This window comes from Oryctolagus cuniculus, chromosome 10, assembly GCF_964237555.1.
Source record: "Oryctolagus cuniculus chromosome 10, mOryCun1.1, whole genome shotgun sequence".
Lineage (NCBI taxonomy): Eukaryota > Metazoa > Chordata > Mammalia > Lagomorpha > Leporidae > Oryctolagus > Oryctolagus cuniculus.
Window position 1 is genome coordinate 69,829,126 of NC_091441.1, and position 25,932 is coordinate 69,855,057.

Genomic DNA, 25,932 nt, shown 5'->3' on the forward strand with positions numbered 1-25,932 from the left:
GCCCATAAAAAGGAACTGGAAAGACATCAAATAAATGAATTATTAGTGAATTTCAAGGACCTAGAAAAAAAGAACAAATCAAACCCAAAATTAGTAAGAGGAAAGAAATAATTAAAATCAGACAATAAACAAAATTGAAATAGGGCCGGCGCTGTGGCCCACTTGATTAATCCTCCACCTGTGGCGCCGGCATACCATATGGGCACCAGGTTCTAGTCCTGGTTGCTCCTCTTCCAGTCCAGCTCTCTGTTGTGGCTCGGGAAGGCAGTGGAGGATGGCCCAAGTGCTTGAGACCCTGCATCCATGTGGGAGGACCGGAGGAAGCACCTGGCTCCTGGCTTCGGATTGGCGCAGCACTGGCTGTGGCAGCCATTTTGGGGGTGAACCAAGGGAAGGAAGACCTTTCTCTCTGTCTCTTTCTCTCTGTATGTAACTCTACCTAAAACAAACAAACAAAAAATTGAAATAATAAAGAATACAAAATATTGTGAAAAGAAGAGCTGTGGTTTTTTTTTTTGAAAAAATAAACAAAAAAAGACACAAGTTAATAAAACCAGAGATGAAAAAAAGAGATGTTTCAATGAATACCACAGAAATAAAAATAATCATCAGGAATTTTCACAAACAGCTATGTGCCAACAAATTGGAACATCTGTAAGAAATGGATAGATTCCTGGAAACATACATTATACAAAAATGGAGTCATGAAGACATAGAAAACCTAAACAGACCAATAACCAATTTGAGGTTGAATCAGTAATAAAGACCCTCCCAACAAAGAGAAACCGAGGACTAGATGGCTTTACTGCTGAATTCCACCAAACCTTTTAAGCAAAGACTAATTCCAATCCTGCTCAAACTATTCAAAACAGTTGAAAGGGAGGCCATCCTCCCAAACTCCTTCTATGAGGCCAGTTATCACCTTAATTCCAAAGCAAAAAAAAAAAAAAAAAAAAAGATACAAGGAAAAAGAACTATAGGCCAATATTTCTGATGAACACAGATGCAAAAATCCTCAACAAAATAGTAGGTAATCAAATCCAACAACACACCAGAAAGATCATTCACCTGGACCAACTGGGATTTATTCTTACTATGCAGGGATGGTTCAACATATGCAAATCAATAAATGTGATACATCATATTAAAAAATTGAAGAATAAAAATAATAATTATATCAACAGATGCAAAGAAACCATTTGAGAAAAATACCTTTTCATGATAAAAACCTTAAGCAAATTGGGTATAGAAGGAACATTTTTCAACACAATCAAGGCAATATATGACAACCCGCAGGGGTCATCATACTGAATGAGGAAAAGCTGGAAGATCCAGAACCAGAAAAGGATACCCACATTAAAAAAAAAATACTTATTTGAGAGGCAGAGTTACAGACAGAGAGGGAGAGACAGACAGGTCTTCCATCCGCTGGTGCATTCCTCAAATAGCCACAACAGCTGGAGCTGCATCAATCCAAAGCCAGGAGCTTCTTCTGGGTCTCCCACATGGGTGCAGGGGCCCAAGAACTTGGGCTATCTTCCACTGATTTTTTCAGGCCACCAGCAGAGAGCTGGATCAGAAGAGGAACAGCCAGGACACAAACTGGCGCCCATATGTGATACTGGCACTGCTGGTGGAGGCTTAACTTACTAGCCACAGCAACCATGCCAAGGATGTCCATTTTAACCATCGATATTCAATATAGTCCTGGAAATTTTAGCCCAGAGCCATTAAGCAAGAAAAAGAAATCAGAGGGATACAAACTGAAAAGGAGGAAGTAAAATTATCCCTGTTTGGAGATGACATGATTCTATACGTAGGGGAACCAAAAGACTCCACTAAGAGACTATTAGAACTCATGAGAGGTTGGTAAAGTTGCAGGATATAAAATCAACACACAAAAATCAATACCCTTTGTATATACAAATAATGCAATGACTGAGAAAGAACTTACAATATCAGTCCCATTCACAACTGCTACAAAAAACATAAATACCTTGGAATAAATTTAACCACAAATGTGAAAGATCTCTACAATGAAAATTAGAAGATATTAGAGAAATAAATAGAAGACACACACAAAAAATGGAAAAATTTCTATAATCATGAGTTGGAAGAATTAGTATCATCCAAGTGCCATAGTACCAAAAGGCATTTACAGATTGAGATTCCATTCAAAATACCAAGGTGACTTTCTCAGATCTAGAAAAAATGATGTTAAAATTCATATGGAAGCACAAGAGATCCTGAATAGCTAAAGCAATCTTAAACAACAAAAATAAAGCTGGTGGCATCACAATCCCAGATTTAAACATACTACAGGGAAGTTATAATCAAAACATCTTGGTACCGGCACAAAGATAAACATGTAGACCAATGGAACAGAATAGAAAACCCAGAAATTAATCCATGTAGCTACAACTAACCAATAGGTGACAAATTATCTAAAATCAATCCATGGAGAAAGGATAGTCTCTTCAACAACGGTGCTGGGAAAATTGGATTTTCATGTGCAAAAATATGAAACAAGACCCCTATCTTATACATTATAAAAAATCAACTCAAAATGGGTCAAGGATCTAAATCTATGACCTGATAACATCAAGTTACTAGATGAAAACTACAGGGAAACCCTGCAAGACACTGGCACAGTTGTATATGATCTTACATAAAGAAAACTCCAAAGATTTCATCAAAAAATTATTAGGTGGCTGGCATTGTGGTACAGCAGGTTAAGCCACTGCCTGTCACATTGGCATCCCATTCAAGGTGCTGATTCTAGTCCTGGTTGCTCAGCTCCAGATGTAGCTCTTCCTGCTGATGTGCCTGGAAAACAGAGGATAGACTCAGTGCCTGGGCCCTTGCCACCCATGTGGGAGACTCAGATGCAGTTACAGGCTCCTGGCTTTGGCCTGGAGCAACTCACCCTGCTGTGGCTATTTGAGGAGTGAACCAGTAGAGGGAAGATCATTCTCTTTGTTTTCAGTCATTCTCCTGTCAAACAGATAAATAAATCTTCTTAAAAATGTCGCTCCCCGTCTTCGTGGAGGAATGACACAGGACCCTGCGCTGTTCTTTCGTCTGCTCGGCCCTCCCCGGGTTTGCTGCTGGTTCTTCCCGGGTTGGCTACTGTCCCTTCCACCTCCGTGGAAGGGCGGTTCCCCCTGCCACATTCCCCACTTCCGCGGGGGAGTGGCACACCGCCGGCCGGCTCTCTCGGGGGCTGCACAGGTGTTCCCCTTAGATGTTCCTGGTGCATGCCGTCTCTCTCCTCCTTTATAGTCCTCCTCCGCCAATCCTAACTCGGCTGCCCACACGCCGAGTACGCTGCTCTCCAATCAGGAGCAAGTCCCACAGTTTATTGGCTGAACTGGAGGCAGCTGTGTAGAAGCTGTTTTCTCCTCTCCCAGCGCCATATTGTGGGAGAGCAGATGCATAGAATAAGTCTTAATTCCAGTAACTTAGTCTAGTCCGAGTTGCTCCCCACAAAAAAGATTAAAATAAATGGATTCAAGCAAATTGTAGGACACAATGTCAACATATATAATACTTACCTGGCAGGGGAGATACCATGATCATGAAGGTAGTTTCCCCAGAGCAAGGCTTATCTATGGCAAGGGTCAACATACAACTATTGCCATATCCAATAGTGAGTTATCTTAAAAAGAAATCAAGAAAGCATTTCTGGCCGGCGCCGTGGCTCACTAGGCTAATCCTCTGCCTTGCGGCGCCGGCACACTGGGTTCTAGCCCCGGTCAGGGTGCCGGATTCTGTCCCAGTTGCCCCTCTTCCAGGCCAGCTCTCTGCTGTGGCCCGGGAGTGCAGTGGAGGATGGCCCAAGTGCTTGGGCCCTGCACCCCATGGGAGACCAGGATAAGTACCTGGCTCCTGGCTTCGGATGCGGCGGCCATTGGAGGGTGAACCAACGGCAAAGGAAGACCTTTCTCTCTGTCTCTCTCTCTCACTGTCCACTCTGCCTGTCAAAAAATAAAAAAAAAAAAAAAAAAAAAAAAGAAAAAAACTGAAGAGATCACAGAGAAATGAAAAGGCATCCTATATTCATGGATTGAAAAAAAATCAGTAATTGTTAAAATATCCATACTACCCAAAGTGTCTTTTAGATTCCATGGAATCCTTGTCAAAATTATGACATTTTCCACAAAATTAGAAAAGTTGTATGGAACCACAAAATACTCCATTAGCCAAAGCAATCCTGACCTAAAAAAAAATCACACAGCATGTGGCATTTTACTATTTGACTACAATGATTAAAACTGCACAAAACTAATCTTACCATTTAATTCAGCAATTAGGCTTCTTGGTATTTAACCCAAAGGAGCTGAAAACTGTCTACACACACAAAAACAATTTTATTATTTACTATTAACTGTTTATAGCAGTTTTATTCATAATTCTCAAAACTTGGGAAGTGACCAAGATGTTCTTTAGCATGTGAATGGATAAACTGTGGTATGCAATTCAGAAAATATACTCAGCACTAAAATAAATGAGGGACAGATGTTTGGTGCAGCAGTTATGATGCTGGATAGGTTCCCTATGACCCATAGCAGAGTGTCTGGCTTTGAATCTCAGCTCCGCTTTCCATTCCAGGTTCCTATAGCTGATGGCTCAAGTAGTTTGGTCCCTGCCACTCATATTAGACCTGGATTGAGTTCCCAGCTCCTGGCTTCAATCTGGTCTTAGTCCCGGATTTTGCAGACATTTGGAGAGTGAACCAGTATACAGATCTCTTTCAAATAAATAAAAAAAAATTTTTTTTAAAAAGAGCTATCAGCCGGCGCCGTGGCTCACTAGGCTAATCCTCCGCCTTGCGGCGCTGGCACACTGGGTTCTAGTCCCTGATGGGGTGCCAGATTCTGTCCCGGTTGCCCCTCTTCCAGGCCAGCTCTCTGCTGTGGCCAGGGAGTGCAGTGGAGGATGGCCCAAGTCCTTGGGCCCTGCACCCCATGGGACACCAGGATAAGTACCTGGCTCCTGCCATCAGATCAGCGCGGTGCGCCGGCCGTGGCGGCCATTAGAGGGTGAACCAACGGCAAAGGAAGACCTTTTTCTCTGTCTCTCTCTCTCTCTCACTGTCCACTCTGTCTTTCCAAAAAAAAAAAAAAAAGAGCTATCAAGAGGAGGAACCTAAAATGTATAGCACTAAGTGAAAGAAGCCAATCTGAAAAGTCTACATTCTCCATGATCCTAATTGTATGATATTCTGGAAAAGGCAAAACCATGGAGACAGTGGAATCAGTGGTTGCCAGAGACTAGGAGAAGGATGTATGGGCTCATAAAGGAATTTCAGGGCAGTGAAACTATTCTGTATGATACTATAATGGTGGATACACATCATTATACATTTGCTCAAGTCCACAGAACGAACATCAAGAAAGAACTCTAGGGGCGGGTGCTGTGGTCCAGTGGGTGAAACCACCACTTGGTTTCACATCCACTGAGTGCCCTGCCCATTGAAGATCCAGCTACTCTGAAATAATGCACCCAGGAAGCTGCGGATGATGGCTCAAGTACTTGAATTGCTGGCTCCTTGTGTTGGCCTGGCCCAGCCCTGGCTGTTGGGGCCCTTTTTGGAGTCAACCAGTAGATTAAAAGATATGTCACTCTACTTTTCAAATAAATATAAATTTTTAAAATATGAACCCTAATGTAAACTAGACTTTGGTGATTTTGCGCTGTCAACACAGCAGTCAAAACAAACATACCACTCTGATGTGGAATGTTGATAGTGGATGATGCTGTTTGTATGTGTGTAAGTGGGATTGTACATGAGAACTCTATTCTTTGTACAACTTTGCTGTGAATTTTAAAGTGCTGTAAAAACTATTTTAAAAAAATGACATATATAACCTATGAAATACTCCATTGCTGCTCAGATAATGTCTTGGCAACTACTGATATGTTCACTGTCTCTGCTTAAAAATTTTAATTAAAATTTTTACAATATATTTTTTGTAGGTTGTTTGGACCTTGTATGAAATGAGCTTAGGTCATAGCTTATAGAAGTTAATTATCTCCAACTCACAGCTTTGGAGTCTCCTTTTTTTTTTTTTAAAGATTTTATTTATTTATTTATTTATTTATTTATTTGAGAGGTATAGTTAGACAGTGAGGGAGAGACACAGAGAAAGGTCTTCTGTCCACTGGTTCACTCCCCAAATGGCCGCAACGGCTGGAACCACGCCGATCTGAAGCCAGGAGCCAGGAGATTCCTCCAGTCTCCCACACGGGTGTAGGGTCCCAAGGACTTGAGCCGTCTTCTATTGCTTTCCCAGGCCATAGCAGAGAGCTGGATTGGAAGAGGAGCAGCTGGGACTAGAACCGGCGCCAATATGGGATGCCAGTGCTGCAGGCGGAGGATTAGCATACTATGCCACAACACTGGCCCCCAAGGGGTCTCCTTCTAAACTAGCAACAGAACCTCAATTTTAGTGTAAAAAAAAAAAGCAAGAAAATTTCAGAAAAGCCAGGTTATCCCCCCCGCCCCGTTTTAGATTTATTTATTTAAAAAGTAGGGTTACAAAGAGAGGAGAGTGGGTAGACAGAGAATAGAAACAATGTCTTCCACCCTCTGGTTCCTGCTCCAAAGGGCCACAACAGGCAGAGCTGGGCCAGACTGAAGCCAGGCGCCAAGAGCTTCTTCTTGGTTTCCCACATGGGTGCAAGAGGTCAAGAACTCGGGTCATCTGCTGTTTTCCCAGGTGTAACACTTCTTGATGCAACCCATCAGGAGAAAGATAGGACTAATAATTTTGAAAACTCTGCATATCCTCTCTTCTCCCTCAACCTCATCACCCCGATCTCTTTTTAAGGCCAATGAGCCTGGACTTGTGGCGTCATCTCCTAGTGTCTGCCCTTCGGTTGTCCCGACAGATCTCTGTTCCTGACGTTTTGACTTCGCCATTCGCTCCGTTCCCGAGGCACTTGTCTGGAGGGAAATACATCCAAATGTTCCCCCAAATTGATTCAGGGCCGAACACTGAGGCTGACACTTAAAACGTTTGAACTGTCCTTAATTTCCTCACTGCTTCCACTGCAGTTCAGGTAACGCCAAGCGCGCACAGCAGGATCTGCCGGCCGTTCAGCCTCCTCACGGACGCGCCGCGCAGACGCACTGGCGGCTTCGCGGGGCATGACGGGCAGGGGGCGGGGCCTGGCGCGCGGACAGCACGCGCCGTGCCCGTTCGGGCGGCGGGGTCTCGGCGGGCTGCGGGTTGCGCGCCACAGCCCTCCTCCGAGGCGGGAGGGGCGCACGGAAGAGGCGCGAGCGGGCGGCAGCCATGTTTGTGGCGCGCAGCATCGCGGCGGACCACAAGGATCTCATCCATGATGTCTCTTTCGACTTCCATGGCCGGCGGATGGCGACTTGCTCCAGCGACCAGAGCGTCAAGGTGCGCGCGGCGCCTTCGGTCGGGGCCGAGCCTCGAGGAGGGGGCGTGGAAGGGCTGCTCAGAGAACGGGCACTAGTCCCGATCTTAGGGCACGCCGCCAGGCACCAGGCCTTGAGCCAAACAGTCAAGGCGGGAAAGCCCCAGGCGCGAGGCCTGGGTCACTGGGTGGGGTGGCATGCGAGCACCCGGCGCACGCTGTCATCTCCGGGCGCCGGGAAAGCCCTGTCCGCCGTCTTATTGTGGGGTCACGGCTGTCTGGCGGGCCGCGCCCCCGTGTGTCTGCGCCGCGCCGGCGTCAGCCCGCGTGCGCGCTCCCGCCTCCTGCGGCGCAGGGTGCGTGCGACGGAAGGCGGTGGGTGCCGGCGAGGTGCGCCTGCGGTCGGTCCGCACCGCGCCGGGGAGTCGGGGGCTTCACATTCTGGGTGCCTGTGGGGTCCCCTCAGCTCACTGATTACGCGAAGAAAGAAAAATACAAATCGTTTTCATCCAACGGAGTTCTCTCGTTGCTATTAGGAATGGGAGTATTTGTTGCTTTAAGTTACTGTCAACGGCCGTAGGTTTCTGACAAGCGGAATGTCTTTGATAGGGGGACATTTAGGATTTAGACATTTAAGAGATACAAGATACGTGATAATAAACTTGAAGATGAAAACTGGAGTCTGGATTATTTGCATTCTTGACAATTCCAAAATAGCTGAACATCTGAAGGGTAGTTTTTTAATATTCAAGTTTGATACCAGTGATCCTTAAAAAACAATTACTATAAAAGTAAGTTACTGTTGAAAAACCATACTGTTGAGAGTAAATACCACATGAAAAAATTATTTCAACTACACAACTTTTTTTACAGTGTATAATTCTGTGACAAGTACACTATTTACCTTGTTGTAAACCTTTTCATCATCCTAAATAGAAACTACCCAGTAACCTATTCTTTCTTGTCAACAGCCCCTAGTAACCACTGTTCTACTTTCTATGAATTTACCTATTCTAGTTATCTGGTTTATTTCACTTAACATAAGGTTAAAGTTGCGATGGTAGCATGTTTCAGAATTTTATTCTTTTTTAAGTCTGAATAGTATTCATTGTATGTACTTAACCGCATTTTGTTTGTGCGTTCATCCATATGCCCTTTTGGCTGTTGTGAATAAGGCTGCTACGAACATTGGTGTACAAATACCTGTTTGAGTCCCCAGTTTCCAATTTGGGGAAATGTTTCTTATATAGTCATATATGAAAGTCATAAATCGGATGATAGGCATGGTCTCAGTATATTGATTAAGTATGTATTTAATTTATACTCTATATAACAGCATGAGATGAGTTGTATTGATTTATAAAGAGGCTGTAAGGGAAGAGGTTTTATTCCCAGAAAGTTTATTTTTTAAAAGATTGATTTATTTTACAGAGAGGCAGAGGAAAAAAAAAGAGAGACAGAGGTCTTCCATATGCTGGTTCACTCTCCAAATGGCTGCAGTGCCTGGAATTGGGCCAATCCGAAGTTAGGAGCCAGGAGCTTTTTTTGGGTTTCCCACGTGGGTGCAGGGGCTCCAGGACTTGAGCCATCTTCCACTGCTTTCCCAGGCCATAGCAGAGAGCTGGATCAGAAGAGGGGCAGCTGGATCTTGAATCGGGCCCATATGGGAGGCCGGCACCGCAGGTGTCGGCTTTACCTGCTGTGCCACAGTGCAAGTCCCCAGAAAGGTTTTTAAACTTAGAGTAATAACAAATTATATGTTTATATTTCATTAGTTTTTCTTCATTGTATTATGGCCTTATGTCCATTTCTTTCAGAGTGCTTTTTCTTACTAAAGAACCATGTACTTATTTTTACATGTGTGAATGTACACTTGCATTTGTACAATGTATATATATGTATTTTTCTGTTTGTATAAGTTATAAACTTTTCTACCATTTTAGAAAGAATTACAGGCTTATTTCTATCTTACTACTCATTAATGTTTATTGATTTCCTCTGTTCTTTTTCTTTTAGTGTTTTAAATAGTTATGGACACACACACATGTGATCCTCACATACAAAATTTTATATTGCTGCTGTGTCATAATGATTACCATTCCTAATGGCTTAATGTTTAATAATTGAACATACCACACTTTTTTTTGTTAGCTACCTATTACTGGGTCTTTTAGTTCCATTTGTAGTTAATGTCTGTCAGGAATAGCTTTACAATGCAACTCTGCATTAATTTAATTTAGCATTTTATATGTTTTGAATGGTTTCCTTAGACTAAGGAATTGTGAGATTGCCTTTTTGTAGGTTGCACCATTGACACTGCCAGTGAGAATATTGATTTGATGTGTGATTGCCCATGTTGCACATTATCACCACTTTTTTTAAAATTTACTACCTTTTTTTAAAAAGATTTATTTATTTATGTATTTGAAAGGCAGAGTTAAAGAGAGACAGAGAGAGAGAGAGGGAGAGAGGTATTCCATCTCCTGGTTCACTCCAAATGGCTGCAATGGCCAGAGCTGTACTGATCCCAAGCAAGTTTTTTCTGTCAGTTGTGGATGTGTGCAGAATGATGACAGTTTGAGTAACCAGACATTCCTTACCAGCTGAGGTGGAATAGGGTGGCTCTCTTATTTTAGCTCCACGGTTTTTGCATTTGATTCTTGCTGTTGATGATTTCACTGTTTAAAATGGTATTCAAGTGTAGTGCTAGTTGCTGTCTAGTGTTTGTAAGAACAAGAAGGCTGTGATGTGCCTTTCAGAAATAATGTGTTACATAAGCTTCGTTTAGAAGGTATAGTGCAGTTGGCTGTGATTCAGTGTTGATGAATCAACTATATATATTGAATAAGGTGTCTATAAACAAAGACACAGAAAATAAAATTATGTATTATTTGGTTGACAAAACTATTAAAACAGAGGCTCACGGGCCCCAACTCTGTATTCCCCCAGGGTCAGTGTTTCAGTGGTCAAGGTGATTTAATAGAACATAGCCGCTGTGAATAACGAGACTCGACTATAGCTGTCATAATCTTTGTTACCTGCTAAAGTTTAGGCTCCTGGCTTCTTCAGTGCTTGGCCCAGTGTCCTTTACCTTTTTGAAGTTCTTGATACTTTAAAGTTGTTGTTGTTGTTTTTTATTTTATTTACTTATTTGAGAGGCAGAGAGAAAACACAGAGAAAGACACAGACACACAGAGTAGAGCTCCCATCTTTGGTTCACTCCTCGAATACGAGCAGTGTCCTGAATTGGGCCAGGCCAAAGCTGAGAACTCAATCCAGGTGTCCCATTTGGGTGGCAGAAGCCTACATATTCGAACCATCATTGTTTCTTACTAGTGTCTGCATTAGCAGGAAGCTGGAGTTCAGAGTCAGAGGGAAGTATTGAACCCAGGCACACTGGTACAGGGGACATGGTTGTCTTAACCAGCATCTTAACTACTGGGCCAATTGCCCGCAAATTTAATAAATATTTGATTGAAGGAGTTTTTACCTACTGGTTATATTCTTTTGTGATTTTTACCTCCACTTTGCTCATATGCCCATTCATTCTAATATAGTTTCTATCAACTTATGGAAAGTTTTCTGTATAAAATACTTGCTTTTTCTTTCCTTACAGGTCTGGGATAAAAGTGAAAGTGGGGATTGGCATTGTACTGCTAGTTGGAAGGTTGGTATTTATCATTACAGTGATTTTTAAAAGTTAAAATTTTTATCATTTATTTGATAGTATTAAGGACTTGCTGTTCAGCTTTGAAGAAATTATGAAATTTATACTCTGGAAAAGTTCTAGAAAGGTATTTTATATATTTTTTGAGGATTTATTTTGTTTGAAAGGCAGAGTTAGAGCAAGCAAGAGAGAGATCTCTGTCCTCTGGTTTACTCCCCAAATAGCCACAATGGCTGAGGTTGGTGCTAGGTGGGGCTAGGCCAGGCAAGGCTGAAGCCAGGAGCCAGGAGATTTATCTGCGTCTCCCACATAGATGCAGAGGCCTAGGGACAAAGGCTGTCATCTGCTGTTTTACCAGATGTATTAGCAGGGAGCTGGATTGAAAGTGGATTAGCTGGGATTCAAATTGGCATCACTGTTGCACCACAACGCTGGCCTCTATTTTACATTTCTTAAAGTACAAATACATTTCGGGGAATTTTAAGTGTATGAAAATCTATAATTCTGTAGCCTAAATAATTATTAGCTTTTTAGAATATATTTTTTACTTTTTCCATTACATATATATATTTTAAAGATTTATTTATTTATTATTTGAAAAGCAGAGTTACAGAGAGGCAATGGGTAAAGCTGCCACCTGCGATGCTGGCATCCCATATGGGCACCAGTTCATGTCCTGACTGCTATACTTCCAATCCAGTTCCCTGCTAATGGCCTAGGAAAAACAGCAGAGGATGGCCCAGATGCTTTGGCCCCTGCTATCCACATGAACAACCTGGAGGAAGCTCCTGCCTCCTAGCTTCAGCCTGGCCCAGCTCCAGCCTTTGTGGCTATTGGATGGATGGGCCAGTGAATGGAAGACATCTCTCTCTCTCTGGCTCTTTCAAATAAATAAATCTTTTAAAAACAAAAGTTTATATATTTGAAAGGCGGAGTAACAGAGATGGGAAGACACATACACACACACACACACACATCTTCCATCCAGAGAGGGAGAGGTCTTCCATCCGCTGGTTCACTCCCCAATTGGCCGCAACGGCTGGAGCTGCGCCGATCCGAAGCCAGGAGCCAGGTGCTTCTTCTGGGTCTCCCACGCGGGTGCAGGGGCCCAAGGACTTGGGCCATCTTCTACTGCTTTCCCAGGCCATAGCAGAGAGCTGGATCGGAAGTGGAGCAGCTGGGTCTCAAACCAGCACCTATATGGGATGCCAGTGCTTCAGGCCAGGGTGTTAACCTGCTGCACCACAGCGCCGACCCCTCATAAGTGTTTTTTTATGTCTTTAAAATAGCTTCATAAAACATCCTATAAAATTTGCTTAATGGGTCTTTTTGTTTTTTTGTGTTTTTTTTTTTTTTAAGTTTTATTGATTTATTTGAAAGAGTACACAGAGAAAAGAAGAAGAAGAGAAAGAAAGGGAGGGAGAGAGAGAGAGAGAATTGATTTTCTATTAGCTGGTTCACTCCCCAAATGACCACAATGGGCCAGGCTGGGCATCCTGTGGGTCTCCCATGTGGGTGCAGGGGCTCAAGCACTTGGGCCATCCTCCTCTGCTTTCCCAGGCTTATTAGCAGGGAGCTGGGTATGGAAGTGGATCAGCTGGGACTCAAACCAGTGCCCATATGGGACGCCAGTGCTGCAGGCAGTTTCTTTCCCTGATGTGCCACAGCTATAATTATCTACAATTTACATACTATAATACTTAATTAAAATGTGCCAGTTGGTGATTTTAAGTATATTCCCAAAGTTGTGCCACCATTGCAGCTTTCAGAGCATTGTCATCACCCAAAAAGGAAGCCCATTTAGCGGTCTCCTCCCAGTTCCTCCCCCCTTCAGTTCCTGATAATCACTAATCTACTTTCTATCTCTGGATTTTGAAGTGAATAATTTTGATTAATCTAATTTTACTTATTTTTTTAGGTTAATGTTTCCTATAGAAAGAATTTAAGAGTAAAAAAAAAAGTATGGACTCACAAGAATCTCTGTTTCAAAAGTTGATTAGGCTAAATTCTGAAGCCGGTGTCTAACTCTTAGTATTAGAAGTAATCAACTTTATCCTGCTGGGTTTTTCTTTATTAGTAAAAAGCTGGAGGAGCTTGACTCCAGAAGAGCCACAATCCTAAATATAAAATGACTTTGAAAGGCTGAAAAATTCTAGAATTGAACTTTTATTTAAATAGCTTTCCTTTTTGAAGTCAAAATATCTGTATGTTTCCTCAAGTAAAACCTTGTACATGTGAAATATAAGTTCAATGTTTGCATTTGTCGGGGTGTGGGGAGGGGTGGTGGTGAGAAGAAAAGCACTGGGATATTGATTACCTGTTTGATTTTTACTCTGCAGACACATAGTGGATCTGTATGGCGTGTGACCTGGGCCCATCCTGAGTTTGGACAGGTTTTGGCTTCCTGTTCTTTTGACCGAACAGCTGCTGTGTGGGAGGAAATAGTAGGAGAGTCAAATGATAAACTGCGAGGACAGAGTCACTGGGTAAGACATTTGTTAGTAGTCTGGGGTGGGTGGTGAGGTGGGGGCCACCTGAGCAGCCAAGGAGCATCAGTCCTACCAGTACCTCAGGCTCTTGATGCAGTGTCTGCTGCTACCTTCTCTTTTCTTTCTCCCTTATTGTTTTCTACTTGCCTATTTTATTAATTTGAAAGGCTGAGAGAGAGAGAGAGAGAGAGAGAGAAAGACAAACAGATAAACAGACACAGCAATAGACAGAAACCTTCTGGTCAGTCCCTAAATGCCTGCAGCAGTTGATTGGTCATGTAGAAGCCAGGAGTCCAGTTGACCATATAGGGAAGAATTATTTCTAGAATCTGTTCTATTACGTTGTTCTGTAAGTCCTTCGTGCCAATACTGCTCTGTTGTGAATACTGAGCTTTGTAGCTTGTGTGCTATTTATACTGTTTCACAACTCTTGTCTTACTTAGGGAGCAGTTAGTTTGATTGCCTTTGTACTGGGGAGTTTTTAAGGCTAACAGCTTCTTGCAAAGAGAAAAAACAGGAAACTGAGAAGGGATTTTTCTAGCATTCCGTTTGAGGTGTTTCAGTTTAGTATTCTACAGATCGGGTTTAGGAGTCGTGGCATATAAAGAAATTTTCTTCTAACTTTAAGGTATTTATTTATATTTAAACAACTCTCATTAGTACATTTATTTCCTCAAAATTATGTTGATATTCTCTTTGTGGACAGAAAGTTTTCTAAGATTTTATCTTTGAAGTTTATGTGATACTATTTTTTGAAGATTATTTATTTGAAAGGCAGAGTTTCAGAGACAGAGGGAGAGACAGAGCGAGCGAGATTCCATCTACTGGTTCACTGCCCAAAAGGCCACAATGGCCAGGGCTGGGCCAGACTGAAGCCAGGATCCTGGAACTTCATCTGGGTCTTTCTCGTGGCTGCAGGTTTTTGCTGCTGCTCTCCCAGGAGCATTAGCGGGAAGCTGGATTGGAAATGGAGCAACAAGGAATTGAACCGGTGCTCATATAGGACACAGATATCACAGTCTGCAGTTTAACTTGCTGCTCCACAACACTAGTTCCATATATGTTATTGTTTTAATGTTGAAACTCCTTATTTTGGTAACAAAGTCAGTAAATTATTTGTAAATTTTATTGACATTTTCACTTAAATATCCTATATACTGCTAGAAAGTAGCTTTTAAATATGATGTTGGAATTCTGCAATTATTGCCAAAGCTGCTTTGTACAATTTTCTTGGTCTCTATTAAATGCCTTCATTTAAAAGGATAGTAGTGGTCCAAGTGGGATTAACTGACATTTTGTGCTTGAGAGAAGAGAAGTTAAATGCTCTCCATTTATCCATTTATTGATAAAGGATCTTAGTTAATTAAATATATTACGTGCAGCGTGCTTTGCATTACAGTTGCCCATAAGAAAATTCAAACATTTTCTGGTTTTGTGATCTATCTGCTTAAGAGAGGTTACTTCCATAAAGTTAGGTTCTTTTGTTTTTTTTTTTTTCTTTACAGGCAGAGTGGACAGTGAGAGAGAGAGAGAGAGAGACAGAGAGAAAGGTCTTCCTTTGCCGTTGGTTCACCCCCTAATGGCCGCTGCGGCCAGCGCACCGCGCTGATCCGAAGGCAGGAGCCTGGTGCTTCCTCCTGGTCTCCCATGTGGGTGCAGGACCCAAGGACTTGGGCCATCCTCCACTGCACTCCCAGGCCACAGCAGAGAGCTGGCCTGGAAGAGGGGCAACTGGGACAGAATCCAGCGCCCCGACCGGGACTACAACCTGGTGTGCCGGCGCCTCAGGCAGAGGATTAGCCTAGTGAGCTGCATTATGTTAGGTTCTATTAGACTCACTTTCTTTAGCTTTAAAGGGAATACTTAATTATAGCTAACTAATTTTTAGTGGTTGCCCAGTAGATATGCAGTATTTTGCCATGAGCTTTGTAGAAATTGAGGCTTAGACAGATGTTAAGAAACTTTTTTGAGGTTATATACCTAGTAAATGGTTGTGTTGCTTCTGTGTGATTCCAGAGCCTATGTTCTTTCCACTCTGTTGTGCTTGCTTTCTGTACATAATTTAAATTGTTTATTTTTTTCAGGTTAAGAGAACAACTCTAGTGGATAGCAGAACATCTGTTACTGATGTGAAATTTGCTCCCAAGCATATGGGTCTTATGTTGGCAACTTGTTCAGCAGATGGTATAGTGAGGATATATGAGGCCCCAGATGTTATGAATCTTAGCCAGTGGTCCCTGCAGCATGAGATCTCATGTAAGCTAAGCTGTAGTTGTATTTCTTGGAACCCTTCAAGGTAAGCTTACATATCAAACCTCTGGGACAATATGATTCAAGTAAAACAAATTAGTAATTTTTTCTGAAATTTATTTATTTGTTTGAAAGAGTTAGAGAGAGGGAGAGATAGAAAGAGAGATCTTCCATCTGCTGGTTCATTCCCCAGATGGCTGTACTGGCCAGCCCTGGGCCAGGTTGAATCCAGGAGCTTCTTCTGGGTCTCTGGGAGTGGCAGGGGCCCAGGCATTTGGACCATCTTCCGCAGTTTTTTCCAGGCCATTAATAGGGAGCTAGTGGAGGTCATTAGTGGAGCAGCTAGGACTTGAACCAGTGCCCATATGGAATGCTGGCACTGTAGGCAGTGGCTTTACCTGCTATGCTGTGATGCTGGTCTCAAATAAGGAATTGTTAAGGTAGGGATTTCATGGTTTATTCTCAAAAATAAAATATGTAGAGTAAAACCTCTCCTTTTCCCAACCCTTTGTGTGTCATGTCTCACCCTATTTCCATTCCACAGAGGAAGCTGACCACTGTAAAAACTTTAGTGTGAACCTTCTGGGCATTTTCTGTGTATATAACTAAACATTTAATGTATTCATAAATGCACAGATAATATTCAGCTACTTCTAGGGTATATACTAACATGTATAGAGAGACACAGAACACACAGATGCATATATGCATTCATATTTTCATTTTTGAAATCTGCTTTGTTTACTTACAAGCATACTATGGGGCATTTTTCCATATATTAGTATAGCCAGCCCCATTACATTCCTTTTTGACTGCTATGTAGGGTGTAACTGTGTTAATATAGTTGCTATTGTTGCTTTTTTTTTTTAAAGATTTATTTATTTACTTGAAAGGAAGAGTTACAGATAGGCAGAGGCAGAGGCAGCAAGAGAGAAGTCTTCCATCTGCTGGTTCATTCCCCAAATGGCCACAATGCCTGGAGCTGGGCCAATCCAAAGCCAGGAGCCAGGAGCCTTTTCTGGGTCTTTCATGTGGATGTAAGGGCCAAAGGACTTGGGCCATCTTCTACTGTTTTCCCAGGCCATAGCAGAGCTGGATCGGAAGCAAATCAGCCAGGACTTGAACTGGAGCCCATATGGGATGCTAGCACAGAAGGCAGTGGCTTTACCTGCTATGCCTCTATAGTTGGTATTTATTAGTCCATTTTTAAAGGGTCATTTGGTGAAAAAAATTGAAATTCAAAAGAATACAAAATGAGGGGCCGGCGCCGTGGCTCACTTGGTTAATCCTCCGCCTGCAGCACCGGCATCCCATGTGGATGCCGGGTTCTAGTGCCGGTTGCTCCTCTTCCAGTCCAGCTCTCTGCTGTGGCCCGGAGGGCAGTGAAGGATGGCCCAGGTGCTTGGCCCCCTGCACCCGCATGGGAGACCAAGAGAAAGCACCTGGCTCCTGGCTTTGGATCGGCGCAGCGCTGGCTGTAGTGGCCATTTGGGGAGTGAACCAACGGAAGGAAGATCTTTCTCTCTGTCTCTCTCTCTCACTATCTGTCAAAATAAAAAAAAAATACAAAATGAAAGAAATTTTGCCTATCTTGTAAAAACAAAATGCTGTTTATAGTTCTGTTTTTAGACTTTAATTATGATCATCCCGGTTGTATTTTTAAATGACTTATTCCTCTTGTTCTTACCATGTTATCTTTTTATTTTAAATATTTATTTATTTGAATTCAGAGTTACACAGAGAGAGAGAGAGAGAGAGAGAGAGAGAGAGAGAGAGAGAGAGATCGTTCGATCGATCGATCTTTCATCTGCTGGTTCACTCCCCAGATAGTCACAACAGCCAGTGCTGAGCCAGGCCAAAGCCAGAAACTGGGAGCTTCCTCTAGGTCTCCCATGTGGGTGCTGGGGCACTTTCCCAGGCACATTAGCAGGGAGCTATATTGGAAGTGACGAGCTGGGACTCGAACCAGTGTCCACATTTGATGCTGGTGTTGTAGGCAGTGGCTTTATCTGCTATGCCACATGCTGGCCCCAGTGACCAAATCTTTGAGAAGGAAAATTGCTAAGACCTCTCAGTTATCTTTCTTTTTAGGAAGATGAGGTTAAAAACAATCTAGAAGATAGTGTTTTCAGTTCCTGTGTGTAACGTTGCCAAGTACAGACGCTTGCAAAGGTGGCTGCATTGAGGGTGTGGCATCTCATTGTAGCAACAGGATGACTTACAGTTTGTCTCAGCTCCAGTGTTTAAATTGTCTGAATTAAAGGTATTGTGATTTTATAATTATGTAAACCTACTTTATTCTTCATTTCTAGCTCTCGTGCTCATTCTCCTATGATAGCTGTAGGGAGTGATGACAGTAGTCCAAATGCAATGGCCAAAGTTCAGATTTTTGAATATAATGAAAACACCAGGTTGGTACTGCTTTTATTTTGATTGTTGAGAACTGCATTTACTTTTTGAAGTGTTGTTTCTTTATTCAGTAACAATTCATTACATATTTACCAATTTCCTCTCATGTGCCAGGTTCTGTGCTGGGTTCTGGTAATACAGGGTTGATTAACAAAGAGGAAAGGATAATTGCTCTCTTAGTGTTTACCATCTTGGTAGGGAAGCCAAAAATAAAAAGTGAATTTTATGAACTCAGAGAATCAGTGTGTTGAGGAAGTTATATATAGGGGGACCACATCTAGTTTTGGGGCCAGGAAGGTTCATTTAGAAGATAGCTGTAGGACAAGTAGAAGTGAGCCAGAGAGGGCTGAAGCATTCCAAGTGGGTTGGGGCTGAGGTTCTGAGTTTGTCAAAAACTTCCAGACTGCTGGTTTGTTCCCCAAATAGTTAACTGGAACTGAGTGGATCCAAAAGCCAGGAGTCAGGAGCTTCTTCTGGGTCTCTCATGTGGGTGCAGAGGCCCAAGCACTTGGGCCATCCTCTTCTGCTTTCCCAAGCGCATTAGCAGGGAGCTGGATAGGAAGTGGAATAGCCAGGACTAGAACCAGTGCCCATATGGGATGCCTGCATTGCAGGCTGGGGCTTTAACCCACTGTGCCATAGTGCCAGCCCTCTACCTCCTTTCTACATGTAAGGTTATGTGCTTCTATTTTGTCCATGATATTCAATGGAAGACACAGAAGAACCTGTTCTAGTTATAGATCTAGAGCCTGAACTGTGGGATGAAATGGACTTCGGTATAGTTGCTTTTTATCACCACTTAACAACAAAATTCCTATTGTTATCATTTTTACTTTTCTGTTTACATTAAAATATTTTGGAAATTGAATATTCCTTTCTTAAAAGGTGGCAGTGGGCATAGAGAGAAGTAGACCATTTGAGAATCAGAAGTATTATCAGCAGATCTAGGGAATGATTGGGTGTGGACAGTGAGGGAGAAGGGAAAGGTATCAAAATGATTGCCAGGATTCTGACTTACTTCAATTGGTAGTATATAGAATAAATTTTGGAAATGGGTAATTTGGGTGGAATATGGCAGCATGTGGAAATCAATTAATTTTGTCATACCGATATGTAAGTTTGTGCAAAACCTGAGAGCCATAAGCATTGTGTCAGGGGTGCTTATTCTTATGGGAGAAAAGATGGATCAGCAGGGGAATCAGGTGGATTTCACAGGTGCTAGGTAGATTTCCTGGGTACTGGGTAAGGTAGGAAGCAGAGGAAAGGAATTAGTGCGATCCACAGCAATTTAGAATGCTACCATTTGGGTTTCCAAGGTGCTGTCCAGTAGAACTTGCTGTGGTGATGGACATGGTCTATATCTGTGTCATCTTATGTAGTGGCCATTAGCAGCTTGGATCTATGGAAACTTGAAATGTGGCCAGTGCAACTGAGGAACTGAATTTATTAATTTTTATCAATGGCAATTTAATTTTAAATAGGCACATGTGGTTAGTGGCTACTATACCGACCAGCCAAGTTCTAGAATATAGGAACCTCCTGTTAGAGCTCTGAGTTCTTCATTCTTTTTGGTATGAAAGCTGAGAGCCAGCATCTGGTGGTTCCAGGAATTTTTGGCTTGTGAGAGCATCATTCTAGTCTGTTTCTGTGTTCCCATGTCTACCTTCTCTTCTTTTTTTCTACTGGTCATTGATGATCTCATCCTGAGATCCTTAATTACATCTGCAAAGACCCTTTGTCTAGGAAAAAAAAAGTTAACATTCCCTAGTTCTGGGGGTGTGTACTTTGACATACCTGTTTTGGGGCCATTGTTCACCTCAGTTACTACTTGATTATGAGTAGTCTGAAAAATGACTTGAGGTACATTGATGGATGGATTTTTATGAATTTTGTTTCTGAAATTTTTGAGGCAAACTGTTGTTTTTTTCACTAGGAAATACGCAAAAGCTGAAACGCTTATGACAGTCACTGATCCTGTTCATGATATTGCATTTGCTCCAAACTTGGGAAGATCTTTCCATATTCTAGCAATTGCAACCAAAGATGTGAGGATTTTTACACTAAAACCTGTGAGGTGAGCTTTAGAAACAATTGTGATTATTTTTATCTGTGGAGAAAACTAGAGGTAACTGTGGTTGAGGATTGGATTCTTTAATGAACATTTTGTGTATAATTGACTTTGCAATGGGAAATTAAGTACAGATTTATATTCTCTTGTTCTGTTTAGGCTAATACTAACCATGAATTGGATCATCACAATATAATTGATACTCTATAAATACTTATTTACATATTTATTATTAAAGATTTATTTATTTGAAAGGCAGAGTAACAGAGAGGGAGAGAGACAGAATCTTAAAACCTCTGGTTCACTTGTAAATGGCTGTAACAGCCAGGGATGGGCCAGGCTGAAGCCAGAAGCCAGGAACTCCGTCCAGGTCTACTACATGGGTGGCAGGAGAAATACACTGCTTTCCCAGGCATATTATTAGGGAGCTGGATTGGAAGCAGAGCAGCTGGGACTCAAACCAGTGCTCTAACATGGGATGCCAGCATTGTACATGGCAGCTTAATCTGCTGTGTCAGTGCTGGTCCCTTTTATTTGTTTCTGTCATGCAGCAGTCACTAAATATAATTTATGTGCTAGGATCACTCCAGGTCCAGGGAATCAGATAAAAAAGACACCATCCCAGCTGAAAGGCTAAGGGGTAGGGGAATCTAGATATATACGTTATTATAAAATAATGTGGTAACTACATGAGACTATTTGTATTTTTTACTTAGCAAGTATATATATTAAGAAAAAGAAACTTTACTTAGAATTCCTCAGAAAATTATTTTTATTAACAGGAAAGAACTTACTTCATCTGGTGGGCCAACAAAATTTGAAATCCATATAGTGGCTCAGTTTGATAATCACAATTCTCAGGTCTGGCGAGTGAGCTGGAATATAACAGGAACAGTGCTAGCATCTTCAGGAGATGATGGCTGTGTACGATTGTGGAAAGGTAAGATTTAGGAAAGGAGTGATTATTGCTTCATATTTCTACTCAGACTTTTAACTTAAATGTAAACTCTGAAATGTTTTGGAAAAACTCTTTTGCAGTTACTTTTTTCTTTGTTTAAGAAATTTTTGCAGTTGCTTTTAAATTAGTCTAATTAATTTATATTATGTTGAACATCATTTCACCTAGTTCATAGCAATTAAGGACTGTGTTGCTTTTCAAGTTTTGTATGGTGCAAAGGAACTTCTAAAACTAATGAACAGAATATGTAGTATCTTCCATAAAAAGATACCATTGCCCACATAGGCAACTAGAGTATCTGCTCTGCAAATTCAGGATAGGACTAGAGTCATCTTTTATTTTATCAAATAATTGCTTTAAAAAATCAGTTCTTAGTAGGAGACAGTGACTTCCTATTTTCTCTTTACAACTCCCTAAAATTTAAGAACCTTGGGGCCCTGATTGTAAGTTTCTTTGGATACCAAGCTGAGGCAGCAGTCTGATCAGCTGACACTGTGATCTCTGGCTTCTTGGTTCTGTACTTTTCCCTGGGTGCTTATCCACCACTGTAATGGGTGGGATCCTCTCCTTGCTATCTGGAATTAGAGCTAAGATAATTTACCCTGTGCAATTACTGTTTCCCAAGTGTAGTTTGGCTAAGCTTCAAGACATCCCATGTTCAATTCCTTTCCTGCTAATACATTTGACCATTTCCCTTTCAGCTAATTATATGGACAATTGGAAGTGCACTGGTATTTTGAAAGGTAATGGGAGCCCAGTCAATGGGAGTTCTCAGCAGGGAAATGTAAATCCTTCCCTAGGTTCAAATATTCCAAATCTTCAAAATTCATTAAATGGATCTTCTGCTGGCAGGTAGGCTATTTTGTGGGAAAATTAGAAATTATCCTTTCAAAATCATTGTAGTAGTTATTTTAAAGGTGTCTTATTTCATAAAGTTTAGGATGGAATGAAGAAATGTACCCATAATTATGACAGAATTAAAAATTTACTCTTACAACTATGTATTTTGCTTACCTAATAATATTTCTAGGTTGAGATGTCATTAAGCTAAATTTTATTTTGAAATTTAGTGGTATAGAAGTTGAAATGTTTAACAGCCTTAAGATTTTACTTTGCTACTGCAGCATTGAGAAGCGGAAATGCAGTTTAATATTGAGGGTTTTAGTCCTAGATGAGCACTAGTGGTTTTTAGTGCTTCTGCTGTGTTCTGCATTAGGTAAAACTCAAATTTTAAATAAAGGCTTTGTAGAAGAGATTAAGTTAAATGATTTAGCTTTTGTGTTTTTTCGAGATTATAAAAAGAAATGATAAAATGTGAGATCTTGATTTTTAGAATATTTATCATGTTACATTCTTGTTTACAAGAATAAAGAATATTTGATGTGACCTAGTCATTCTTTTTGCTTTCATGTTCAACTTTAAAATACGTATTTGTGAGATAAAATTATTTTAATATGCCTTCATGAATAATTTGGAATAGACTTTAGGAAATTTAATAAACTGTCTTGTTATCTTAAGTAAAAAATTGTGTTTAAAATTTCTAGAACTAATTTTGTTACGTTTTTAGAAAGAAGGTACTACTTAGTTGATTTTGAGGTTTTAAGTATTTGTATCAAAACAATTTCACATTACCATAGACGATACCAGATTATAATAATGGTTTCATGAAGCAGAGAATGTAGAGTTTATCAAATTTTTTTGTTTTTGGTTTTTGGTTACTGCCTGTACTGCACATTTTTCTAAGTAGCTTTGGGATTTTGATCTGTATTCTTACTGTGTGAATAACCATCTGTGTTAGCTCTGTGATGCATTTCCCTTCTCCATTTGTATTATGTCCTTTAACAGAAAGCACAGCTGAGTACAAGCTAACTGGAGTGACTTTGCTGTTTTGCTGCTTGTTGCATGCACACAGGAATGGAAAGCAAGCTCCTTTTCCCCTTCCCCAGCGCCGTTTGACCTCTCCCAAGATACACCAGCAGCCTGCTTACTACTAAACACAGTCCAAAAGGCCTTTAAACATGCAGTGGAGATAAATTTTTTTTGTACTAGTTTATTGACACTATTTGAAACTTTTGAGATATAAATGCAGAGGCTTTTTGTTGAGACATTGTCACCAAAACAATTTTTTGAAATGTTCTTGAAACTAACTTGGCTTAAAAATTAGAAGAATCATTACTATCCTTCTGAGTAGTGGGGAGGAAGGAAAATACCATTTTACTCCCTTTGGAGAATGTAGGCATGTTTCTTTTGTTTTCTAAAACAGCAAAAATGATGAATTTTTATAATTTTAATTTGAAGATTGAATAAATATCTTTCATAAAGATTGTTTTGAGTGCTAATTTATTTATCTTTTGTAGAATTGCTTTATACATATTCAGTACAACTTTGTCATTTCTTTGTAATATTTAAAAATATTAGTAAAAGAGTAATTAAGTAGTAGTAAGATGAAAGTAATTTGACTGTACAGTTTGTAGCCAAGGTAAGCGTTTGGCATTATTTCATAAAGAATTTGTTAGTAAAATGGAAACATCTTTATAAGTTTCAATTCATATTCACTAAGGAGATAAAAAGTTTATAATATATGCTTGTATATTTTTATGGTTTGATTCCGTAGCTTAATGTTACGTCAGATCAAAATTTGGAAACATAAGAGAAGCAGTCACAATTTTGCTAAAACTGTACATGCAGATTGACTTAACATTCTGTGTCTCAGGATTTTCTTTTTTTCTTTTTCTTTTTTTCTTTTTTGACAGGCAGAGTGGACAGTGAGAGAGAGAGACAGAGAGAAAGGTCTTCCTTTGCCGTTGGTTCACCCTCCAATGGCCGCCGCGGCAGGCGTGCTGCGGCCGGCGCACCGCACTGATCCAATGGCAGGAGCCAGGTACTTATCCTGGTCTCCCATGGGGTGCAGGGCCCAAGGACTTGGGCCATCCTCCACTGCACTCCCTGGCCACAGCAGAGAGCTGGCCTGGAAGAGGGGCAACCGGGACAGAATCTGGCGCCCCGACTGGGACTAGAACCCGGTGTGCGGGCGTCGCAAGGCAGAGGATTAGCCTAGTGAGTGTGCCGGCGTCGCAAGGCAGAGGATTAGCATAGTGAGCTGCGGCGCCGGCCAGGATTTTCTTAATTTAGTTTGCTGTTTCAATTAGTTCATATCCTCAGCTCTGACCTTGATGACAAAGCTATAAATTCTTACGTTTGCTAAAATTCATTACGGGTAAGTTCTAAAATAGTAAAAGAATAATAGGGCGTAATAATTCTTTGAACCCTTTTACTTATCAAAACTGTAGCAATTCTAAGGTTTTGATTGAGGAATAAATATGTTCGATGATTGTATTTCTTCGGAGTGTGTTGGGAGAGCTAGCCATGCTATGTAGAAGTGTATTTCAGTTGGTTCTCAGTATCATGTATGCACTTAAAAAAAAAAAAAAGTGCCAGCTGCTGCTACAGATGGAGCATTGCTCAAAATAAAAAGATCATTGGATTTGTAAATTTACAGAATAGCATCCAATATGTTTCTGAGAGATTACAAAACGTTTTAAATTTATCAGATTAATGTCTTTCTTTGTAACATTCATACTGATAATTTTTTTGACATTTTAACAGATTGTATTTCTTTCAACTTTTCTACACTTGCCTAAGCAATCTTGATTTGAGGCAGGGTCTTGATTTGTGCTATTATGTTCTGTTAGTTTGGCGTGAATATACTAAAGCTTTTTTTTTTCCAGCATGTGTTTTCTCCTTGGTTCTCTTTGTATTTACTACTTTTCTCTTTTTCTTGTGTTTCTTTTTTCTTTTTTTTCCCTGTTGTTTTTGTTTTGTTTTGGTGTTTTGTTCCTGTCTTCATTGTTTCAGGTATTTCTTTCCCCCTGTGGATTCCCCACAGGCTGGATCGAGATGGTCCAGTTATGCCCAGCTCCTTCCTCCTCCTCCTCCTCCTCCTCTGGTAGAGCACTCTTGGGATGCTGACACTGCCAACCTCCAGTATCCTCACCCTCGCAGACGATATCTTAATCCCTTACCTGAGAATGAAGGGGTTTAAAACACTGATTTAACATTAAAAGGCCTTATTCAGATGCTTGTAAATGCTTTCATTCCTGGCCAATTTTTGTTTTTCTTCATTTTCTTTTAGAAGAGTTTTCTAATTTAGAGTCTGTCTTGCATGTATTAGAAGCAGAACACAGCATTTGGAACCTAAACCTGTTTGTGCGTCTGCATTAAAGGCCAATTTGCCTCACTGGTTGCTAACCTTGATGATATGTACAAGTAACATTAACTGAGTTACACACAGTAGCTGACTTCAAAGTGCCTGTTTTGTAAAGTTTATTTTGAACTGTTACCATAGTAGTCTTAAAAGTTTTTCATGCGTTATTGTACTGGTTAATGTGAAAGTATATCATTATAACATCTACTTGGCCTTTGAGACATAAGAAATGTTTTTAATTTTACAGGCTCATGTTGCAACTGACTAGTATGTAAAATAAATCATTCCTGTGTATGAAGCAGCAAAACATTAAATGGACTTTTTGGTCTTTTCTTTGTTTCCTTCTAAGTAAATTACCTTTCACTACTTGGAATTACTGTTTCAATCATTAGTGATTATTATCCAAGTAGGTTATTTAAATAAAATATATTTTAAAATTTGTGAATCTGTTCCTTTAAAAAATGGAATATACTTTATTTAAGATAGCTGGTGAGGTTT

At 40.8% G+C, this 25,932-nt stretch overlaps 1 protein-coding gene and 1 long non-coding RNA gene across 3 annotated transcripts; one reads left to right on the forward strand and one right to left on the reverse strand.

Annotated features, from left to right (window-relative positions):
• Positions 1-2,693: 2,693 nt before the first annotated feature.
• Positions 2,694-3,660, reverse strand: LOC127492313 (uncharacterized). Its single transcript, XR_007921525.2, has 3 exons — positions 3,555-3,660; positions 2,927-2,994; positions 2,694-2,826 (listed from the first exon to the last, which is right to left on the reverse strand). It is a non-coding gene; the product is annotated as an uncharacterized lncRNA (long non-coding RNA).
• Positions 3,661-7,168: 3,508 nt separating this feature from the next.
• Positions 7,169-25,871, forward strand: SEH1L (SEH1 like nucleoporin). 2 transcript variants are annotated; one of them, XM_002713513.5, is made up of 9 exons: positions 7,169-7,412; positions 11,006-11,056; positions 13,396-13,542; positions 15,630-15,841; positions 18,108-18,206; positions 20,138-20,278; positions 21,055-21,212; positions 21,932-22,082; positions 25,086-25,871. In XM_002713513.5, the coding sequence occupies exons 1-9, from the start codon at positions 7,302-7,304 to the stop codon at positions 25,270-25,272; spliced, it is 1,257 nt and encodes a 418-aa protein (XP_002713559.1). In that variant the 5' UTR covers positions 7,169-7,301; the 3' UTR covers positions 25,273-25,871. The 2 variants fall into 2 exon arrangements, with proteins under 2 accessions (XP_002713559.1, XP_008259224.1); XM_008261002.4 differs by having other exon boundaries at positions 7,170-7,412; positions 23,076-25,871.
• Positions 25,872-25,932: the final 61 nt, after the last annotated feature.